Source organism: Prinia subflava, chromosome 4, assembly GCF_021018805.1.
Source record: "Prinia subflava isolate CZ2003 ecotype Zambia chromosome 4, Cam_Psub_1.2, whole genome shotgun sequence".
Lineage (NCBI taxonomy): Eukaryota > Metazoa > Chordata > Aves > Passeriformes > Cisticolidae > Prinia > Prinia subflava.
Genome location: NC_086250.1, coordinates 3,609,738 through 3,619,141, shown reverse-complemented (window position 1 = coordinate 3,619,141; position 9,404 = coordinate 3,609,738). Strand labels below are relative to the sequence as shown.

Below are 9,404 nucleotides of genomic sequence, written 5' to 3'. Positions count from 1 at the left end.
ATTTTGTTCTCAGCCTTTAGTACTGCGAGTCCTGTAAAAGGCATGTCAAACCCCCAGAACATCTTCATTTTTAACACACACAGAGGTTGAGGGGTTTTTCCCCTTTTTCTTTTGTTTTTCTTGTTTTCCTTTCCCCCCGAGTTCCTGAGCTCCCCGAGGGGAGGAGGAGGCGGCAGGAAGGCGACCTGAGGAAAGTTAGCGCGGCGGGGGACGGCTCTGGGGCACTGGAGGGGAGGAGGAGGAGGAGGAGGAGGAGGAGGAGGAGGAGGAAGGCTCCTCTCAGAAGCTGGAGAGGCCGGGCCCCGCCGCGGGGAGCTGCACCTCCCTCGGCGGCGGCGGGCGGGGAGCCGGGAGGAGGCGGGATGAGGACAGGGATGAGGGATGAAGGATGCGGGATGCGGGGCGGTGTCGCCAGAGGCGCTTTAAAGGCTGGCGGGCAGCGAGGGCTGCGCGGCGGAGGCATGGCCGAGGTGAAGGTGGCCGTGCTGGGCGGCAGCGGGGCCGGCAAGTCGGGTAAGGGACGGGACAGGCAGGGGGGGACCGGGTTTGGTGGAGGGGAGGCGCGGTTCTGCTCTGAGCCGGGCTGTGCCCTGAGCCGAGCTCTGCTCTGAACCCGGCTCTGCCCTGAGCCGGGCTGTGCCCCTGAGTCGGGCTGTGCCCCTGAGTCGGGCTGTGCCCCTGAGCCGGGCTGTGCCCTGAGCCGGGCTCTGCCCTGAGCCGGGCTCTGGTTTAAGCCGGGCTCTGCTCCCTCCCGCAGCGCTGGCAGTGCGGTTCCTGACCCGGAGGTTCATCGGAGAATACGCGTCCAGCGCCGGTGAGAGCCGCGCCCCGCGGGCAGGGAGACCGGGATGGAGGAAGGGATGGAGGAAGGGATGGAGGCAGGGATGGAGGAAGGGATGGAGGCAGGGATGGAGGCAGGGATGGAGGCAGGGATGGAGGAAGGGATGGAGGCAGGGATGGAGACCGGGATGGAGGGAGGGATGGAGACCGGGATGGAGGGAGGGATGGAGACCGGGATGGAGGGAGGGATGGAGACCGGGATGGAGGCAGGGATGGAGGCAAGGATGGAGGGATGGAGAGATGGAGGCAGGGATGGAGAGATGGAGGCAGGGATGGAGGGATGGGGGGAGGCAGGGATGGAGAGATGAATGGAGGAATGGAGGCAGGGATGGAGGGACGGAAGCTTCCCTGCGGAGAGCAAGAAGCGGCGCCTCAAGCGCTTCTTTGGTGGAGGAATTGGGTAAAGCCGCGGTGCCGCAGGACCTGGCGGGCAGGTTCGGGTTCCCGCTCGGTGCTGGTGCAGGGGTGCAGGGCCTGGGGAGGGGAAGGGCGAGCCGGGGGTGGGGGAGCGCAGGCTCGGAAGCGCAGAGAGGCTGCGGACGGGCAGAGCAGCGGGCTGCGAGGGCGGGTCGTGTCAGCTCCATCAGGGAGATACAGACAGTAAAAAAATAAGACTAAAAGACCCCCAAACGACACCTGTTCTACTGAATATCCCCTCGTCGTCTCCAGACTGTTGCTGTGGCACGGGTGGTTAATCAAAGCATAGCTCGGATAGCTCTCAGTGAAGCAGGAGAGCTCTGGTGTGACGGCTTTGGGGAAAGGCTGGCTGTGCTCAGGGCAGGATGGCACAGCCAGAGCGATGCCGATGGTTAAGGCACTCCTAACCCTTGGAAGGTGGCAAAGCAGGGCTTGGACTGTTACATCCCGGTGGAAATACACAGCTGATACACAAAGAGTTTCAGAAGTGTGCTGCCACCCCAGCTGATGGAGCAGAAGTCCCAAAACTTAACGAGGCACAGATTTGCCGCCTACCCCTCTCCCCCTGCTAAAGGGAAGCACTCTCTCCACTTTTTCTTTTGCCCCCACAGGAATCAGAGTAGCTTCTAGTCATCTGTAAAAAACAAAGGAAAAAGAAGTGCTAAGCTGAATTGTATTGAGTATATCCAAACGAACTTATTCTGAAGGAAGAGCTGCAATTGTACATGTGTGCTCTACCATTGCTTATTATACAAACACAGACTGAGCAGAGAGTTTGTGTCCCTCTGCTGCTCTAAGTCTAAGCTACCCATGCAAATTATGTGCTCTCTGTGTTCTGTGTGTGTTCCAAGCCACCTACAACCAAAATCAGGTTCTGTTCTCAGCCTCCAGTACTGCAAGTCTTGTAAAAGGCATGCCAAACCCCCGTTAAAAATTGAATATTTTCAATTTTTAACAAATGTTTGTTGGAAGATAAGTTCAGTGTTATTTCTGGAGATGAGGAAAGTGGTAATAAGGGTGGTAAAATAAAGATCATGCCACTATTAGTAGAGTCAAAGTAATAAATAAAAGTTTGTTTAATGAAGGAAACAAACAAGGGGCTGTAGATTTTATACCCTGAGGTGCTTGGGGCTGATATTTTATCATCAGATAAATTCTTAAGACGAGCATGAAGAATGCTGAAGGTGCTGAGCTCCAGAGATGACAGGGCTATCCCTTATTACACTGTTTCAATTGTGTTTTCTGTAATGTCAACACCAATTCTTGTCCGTGTGGTTCAGAAAATGACAAATTTTACTTTAGTATACAAATTTATTTTAGTGTAGAAAGCCTGTTGGCAACCACAAACTGGTTACACTTGCTTAAAACTCTTCCTACTTAAAATAGTAGTGATGGTGTGTCTGCAGCAGAGTTCCCAGTGTTGCCAGTCCTGGTGGAGAATCCTAAATCTGAGATGCTACAGAAATATTTTTGGACTAGGTCCTAAAGACATTGTGCTCTAAATACTCCTGATCTGATGCTGCCTGGTATGAGAACTCCTAAAGCACCAGAAGCCATGGTAAATAAATATTATTGCTAAATAACTTTTGTGCAGAATCAGGACTGCACATAGTCTGGCTGACTACTTTTATAATCCTGAGCCCTGGTATCAAGCTGAATGATAAAAAATGGAAAAGCAGGGTCTGAAAGTATTAATTTACCAAGACTTCAATGGGAGCACTACAGTGAAATGGTGTTGGTCTGCCTAAGGGGTTGATTGGTGCAAAATTAAATAGGTTTTTTTCCAGTGTGTGTGTTCAGAAAAAAAAGGCAACCAACCAATCAACAAAACCAAAACCAAAATCACAAAACAAACAAACAAAAATCCCTCCCTAACAACCCTCCTCACCTGCAAAAAAAAAACCAGACCAGAGACAAAATTTCTAAATGTCTTGAGAAACAAATGAAATAACCAGTATTCAAGGAATCCTCAATATTATGAAACTTCACTGTTGCCTTTTGTTTGTTTGTTTGTTTTCCCTGTCACTCCCAGTCAATAACACTGATTTTCTTTGTACAATGTCTATCTGTCAGAATGCATCTACACTAAACACTTGTGCCTGGATGGGAGGCAGATACACCTGGAAATTTATGACCCTTGTTCACAGGTAAGAATTTAGCAGGAGGAGGGTAAAGAAAAGCTGTTCTCCATTACTTGTGTATATGGTAAAAAGGGTCAAAGGGTTACAAAATTTTGGTTGTTGGAATTTGTGCCTGCTCTTTTGGTTTATTTTTAAAGACTGAAATTTTATAGCTGCTGGGGCTCAAAACTACTGAGTACTTTCCCATTTCATCAAAGAAACCCTTCATTGCTGAAATTTTCTGTAAATACTTTTGAATTTTGGAAGAATACTACCAGAAATAACTTATCACATTTGCTTTACATAGCAAAATACATAAACACAGAGATAAGTGTTTGGATTATGTGCAGCTTTCTCAAATACCCTAAATGAATGAACTTTAGCTTATAAATCAGTTTATTAAATGGCTGCACAAATGGTCAAAGTAGACAGGCCTGGAAGTAAGGCTTGCATTCACAGAGCAATTTCCTTCCCCAAGGAAAGCCATAATGCAGATGCACACATTGACAATTCAAATTTAATCACAATAAATCACTCTGAAATAAAGTTTTGTATTAATTTACTTAATTTACAGGACTAGAAAAGCTTAGGTACTGTGTAACACGTGCAGACCTAGGTCTGGGTGATCACGTTGCCTCTCCAGGCTCCCTTTTGGGCCAGTGCTCTCTGAGCTGTCTTGTACTAGGTTTTTGGTTTTTTTTTTCCTTGGGAACAAGGCCTAACTTTAGCTGTTTAGCAAAGTAAATGTTTTAATTTATTTTTTCTGATCAGCTTCCAGTATTTCATCTATTTTAGGTCATATGGTCTTGCTAGCTGCTGCCAAATCACGTGCAAAGATAAGCTAATTTTAAATACTTTTGCTAATTTTAAATACTTTTGCTAATTTTAAATACTTTAAAATCCTTTGCTTAATGGGACAGTTTACAGCTGTTCCTTTCTGGGAATCAGGAATGTGGCAGTTTCTTGGTGAGAACAGAGTCAAGGATTAGTATAACCCCATTATCACTCAAGTGACTTTTGCCACTAGTTTTGTTGAACTTAACTGAAGAAAGAAAAAAGATTTTTTTCCTAGCTCTTTAAGAATTGAACATACGGGTAATTAGTGTTTGAAACTCGAATAATTCAAAGAGAATAGAAAACATGAGGGAAATCATTAAGCTCACTGTAGTCAGACTATTAGGAACATGCAAACCAGAGTTATAACCACAAAACACACAAATATTTGCAGCTCCTGTGTGTTTCACCCTCATGTAACCCTGCAGAATATTAAGCATAAGCAATGGCTGTACAGGTTGTGGAATTTTACTGCTTATGCAAAGTGTAAGCAGTGAAATAATGAATTTGTCAGTGACCCAAAGTGCCATCTTTGATGTTGGTTATTTATAAGGCTTTTGGAGCAGCACTAGCCTGAATTCAACGCCAGCATCCAGACCCGTTGAAGTTACTATGCCCTCACATTCACAGTGACAGAGAAAAGGCTCTGAAGTGACAGGAGTAACATTCTCTGTGCATTTGACCTTCTTCCAGCCCCGTCAGGGGAAGCTCTCCCTCACGGATGAGCTCCACTGGGCTGATGGGTTCATCATCGTTTACGACATCAGCGACAGAGCGTCGTTCGCCTTTGCCAAGGCTCTGCTCTACAGGATCCGAGAGGCTCACACAGGGGGCTGCAAAAAGTAAGTGGCCTGATTTATTTTATTTTCCCCTCAGCAAACATAGAGAAAAGCTGAGAACACTTTTGTGAGCTTGCAGGCCATCCTAGTAGCAACTGAAATCCAGCAGCACCGAAGCGACGTAACGCAATGGCAACAACAAGGTAAAATGTGTGGCAAATTCCAATCTATTCCACTGTCTCCAAACCCAAGTGCATCAGGATTTTTGTTCTTCTTTCTTACAGAACTAGTATTTAACTGATTGCCATAAACATTTCTGCTGTGATTTACTTGGGTAAAAAAGCCTGGCATAGTCAGTCTGTGCTTTTACTCCCCCATTCACTTATTACCTATGGAAAAGCACAAATAAATACAGGGGCTGAAGAAAGCATTTCCCACAAGAAAGGAAAGTAACACCACAAATATCTCCTAAAATGCCTTTAGTGGTGACCCCAGCATCATTTGTGCACATGGGTGACCATATAATAAGAAAGAAAGTACTTAAAAAAAAAAATCACTAGAATTGCAGCCCTGAGTGTGGAGGGTGGTGTGTATTCCTGCATCAATCAGCTGAGGTGCTTTCTAAATAAAAGAGTGAAACCCTCTGCCTATATCAGAAGCAGAGTAAAACCCCCATTTTTCTGTCTGTTTTACTTCTGACCTTTCTTAATTAAACTTAATTTCTGAAAGGAATAATTTTAGCAGGAGTTTGGAATTAGATTTCCTGTTTTTCCTTCTGAGTTATGCCACTGACACTGATGTATCTCCTGGGCTCTGCTCTGTTACCTGCAAAAGGAGATAATGATCAGGTGGCTTCTTCATGAAATCCAGGTGCTGACAATATACTCAGCAGCACAAAGCCTAAAAAAAACCCAGTGGATTAAACAATACATTAATTCTTTGAGTAGAGAAAAACAAAATTAAAATCTACTGGTAGAGAACAGCTTGTCTGGAAAATTCTTGGCCAAATGGAAAACTAGAATTCTTTCTGTCTGGCCGGGTGAGGGGGCTGGTTAGGTCATTTGGGGTTTTTTTGTTTTGTTTTGTTTTTGTTTTTTTTTTTTAGTGTACACATCTTTTCTCTAACTGGAACCTTTTTCATTTCAGAGTGGTCGAGTCATCAATATTTTTGGTTGGCAATAAACAGGATTTATGCCACATGAGGGAAGTTGGCTGGGATGAAGGACAGAAGCTGGCAATAGATAACAAGTGCCAATTCTGTGAACTGTCTGCAGCAGAGCATTATCAGGAAGTTGTGGCAATGTTCACCAAAGTCCTGAGGAACATCACTTCCAATTTCAAAGTGAAGGAAAAGAGACGACCCAGTGGTTCCAAGTCAATGGCCAAGTTAATCAACAATGTGTTTGGAAAGAGAAGGAAATCTGTGTAAGAGGTGGTTAGTCTTGAAGTTGGAACAAGCTGAAATAATGGAGCAGAGCAGCTCTTGGGATTCACTGAATTTCCTCCAGAGGTCAATATCTGGAGGAGTAAGGCAGTAGAAAGCAAAGGTGAGAGATAGAATGGTCTAGACCTAGGAGACCTGACCTTCTATTTCAAGCTCTGCCACAGATTTAGGCCTGTGTTTAAGCCTGTGCCACTTAAACTGTAAGCTGCTCCAGAGGAGAGGTCAAGTCTGTATTTATTCAACACCAACATGGTCTTGGATAGAGCTCCCAGGTGTAACTGAAGTATAAAGTTATTTCACAGATTCTCTTACATTGGAAAAGACCCTTAAAATCCAACCATTAACCAAACACTGCCAAGTCTACCACTAAACCATGTCCCTAAGGGCCACATAATATCCAGTAAGCTCAGCCTTGCTGATTAAAATCTTACCTCAGAATTCTGAGTAGGGTTTTTTTTTGTGTGTGCAAGAACATTTGCACAAAATAAAAACAAAATACTGCGGCTTCATGCTGTAATGTATTTGTATTTAACTCAGGTCCCTGTGTGCCTTACACTTGCTGAAATTCATATGAATTACAAGCTTGGACACCAAATCTACAGAAGGCATTTACCTGTGAGGCTGCCTTGCAGAGGCACCAGAAGTAGAGAAGAAGATATATAAAGCAGTATTGTCTCCTGTTTCACTATCTTTTCTTTTTTATTCCATGAGTGATGAAAGGAAGTTGAGAGGGTTGAGGAGTGTGGGAACAGAAATGTTGGTGAAATGTTAGTCAGTGAGCACTGGACTGTTTTGGCAAGGTGGATGTTGAGTGAAATAATTTTACAGCAAGGGCCAGCATAAGGCCTGGATTGATTCCTCCTTTTCACAGGACAGTTTTTGTGAGCTTTAACAAAAGTTTCGGTGGCTGTAAGGTGGATGTGACTGCTCAGTCTCAGATGGCAGCGTGGGCTGGCAAGGAGCACAAGTTCTTTAGGATGTCTGCCTGCATTTAAAGGTCAGCCTGCTGGTGAGACCTGTGCTCACAGAGAATGTTTTCTCCTAATAACCAATGTCCTTACAACTACTCATCGCTGTGGCATTGAAATGCCACTGGAGAGAGCACTAAGTGCTGTTAGCTACACTTCTCAGATGTGGATATTAAACATCAGAGCGGTGTAAATGTGTTGTCAGTTGACATTCAGAGCTCTTACTCCAGACAGCTAAATAAGGGCTTAGCCCAGCGTGTCTGCAGGTGCTGTGCTCATACAGAAATTATGAAGGGAAGTGATCTGAAGATGCCTTGCTGCCTCCCACCCACTCCAGGGGACAGCTGGCATTCAGTCTTTGTAGGATGCCTACCTCTGCTCTGAAATTTTACCTGCATTGAAACTAGAAAGGTTATTTTCAGTTTCTGAGTGTTCACCCATAAGACATCATAAGAAGGTTACATATAATCTTAGCAGTAAAGTACTAAAGCACATTATATCGTGTTGACCAAAGATCACATTCTTTTTATAAGCAAAAGATACTGTTTTATTTCACTTGTCATAATACTACAAATATTGGAACATAGTTCTCAGCTGACAGGCACAGGGATGCTTTGTTTTTCTGCAGATGCTGCTCTGCCATATCAGGAGCATTTTATTTTAATTCTGTGGTCAATATCTATGAGAGTGAAGGTGAAGGTTATTCGTGTACACACCCTCCAGCTTCCCAGCCCACACAGGATTCCACTGACAGACAGTTGAAGCTTTATCTTGCTCTAGCACTGCCAGATTCCAGAACTCTTATTTGTATTTACTGCTCTGGTATTAAATAAACTGGATATAAGATGGATTAATTAATATGCTTTTTTGGTTGTTGTTTTCCCTTTACTCTGGTATAAAGCTGCAGACTTTTGTTTTGGCTGCTCTAAAAGGGAAGCACTGTGCAGAAATTCAAGGAGAAAGTAGATGTGGGAATCAGCCACTCGCACTAAAGAGAGCCTCTGCCTGTGTTTGCTGAGCACAATGAAGAAGCTCTCATGTGCCTTTAAGGAGTGAAGAGAGCCTTTAAAAAATGTTTTATCCATTAAAAATTACCAAAAAACAGCTACAGTGAGGCAAATTAGTTTTGTTCATATTCCTGGGAATGTGGAATATGAACAGGTACATGGAATCTACAGTATAGCCCACGGTCTTTTTGTCTGTGTGGGGGAAGTGTTGGAACAGAGCGTAGGTGGCATCTGGGCCATGTGCTCACCTGAAAACCACCTGAAACAGCTGCATGATTTAGGAACAGGATGGTTAAGACTTAAATATACTAAAGCACCCAGCACAGACATAATTTGGTGTTCTCAGCATTGGCATTTCACTTGTCTTTTATTGCTGTTAAGTGCAGATGTAGAAGAATCCAAAATTTTAAAGGAGATGCACATTCTAAATGTATTTTTAAAATAACTTTTAAAAATAAAGGCCTTTAAAAATGCTTAAAAGACTGAGATACATATATATATGTTTTGCTAAGTGTTCTTGGAGTTCCAACAGAGAAAGAAATATCCTAACTCTCACAGTCACATTGTAAACAAGAAATTAGCAAGAACCCTGCTTACATAAATCAGTAAATGATGTAAATTATGTCTGAAGCCCAGCCTTGACAGTGGCATCACCCAGAGCATATCAGACTCATTGAAGAGTGTGGAAGTGGAGCTATTTGTGCTGTCACATATTGCTTCAGCATACAACCCCATCCTTTCTCACCAAAGGATTTTGAAATTGTTGTACAAGAATTAAAAGTTCCTTGTTGCCATGCCTAGAATTATGAGAATTAGAATCCCTTGCTTATGAGAACTTTCTAGTGTCTGCAGAATTTTGCCTGAGAAAGGCACTCAGAATTGGTGCTCTTTCTCCCTGTCTTCAACTCGTTTTTATTTTGGAAACAGTGACACAGAAGCAAAGAGATTCTACTGAAGTATAAAGGTAATAGCCCATGGCTCCCTAATGCTGTCTC

The 9,404-nt window shown here is 44.1% G+C and overlaps 1 protein-coding gene across 1 annotated transcript; it reads left to right on the top strand.

Annotated features, from left to right (window-relative positions):
* Nucleotides 1-315: 315 nt before the first annotated feature.
* On the top strand, nt 316-8,857 carry RERGL (RERG like). The gene is made up of 5 exons (XM_063395183.1): nt 316-513; nt 758-814; nt 3,331-3,404; nt 4,905-5,053; nt 6,137-8,857. The coding sequence occupies exons 1-5, from the start codon at nt 363-365 to the stop codon at nt 6,417-6,419; spliced, it is 714 nt and encodes a 237-aa protein (XP_063251253.1). The 5' UTR covers nt 316-362; the 3' UTR covers nt 6,420-8,857.
* Nucleotides 8,858-9,404: the final 547 nt, after the last annotated feature.

Coding starts and splice junctions, on each gene's coding strand:
- RERGL (XM_063395183.1), top strand. CDS start 363: ATGAGGACAGGGATGAGGGATGAAGGATGCGGGATGCGGGGCGGTGTC. Junction 815..3,330: donor AGAATACGCGTCCAGCGCCG/GTGAGAGCCGCG, acceptor TCTATCTGTCAG/AATGCATCTACACTAAACAC. Junction 3,405..4,904: donor TTTATGACCCTTGTTCACAG/GTAAGAATTTAG, acceptor ACCTTCTTCCAG/CCCCGTCAGGGGAAGCTCTC.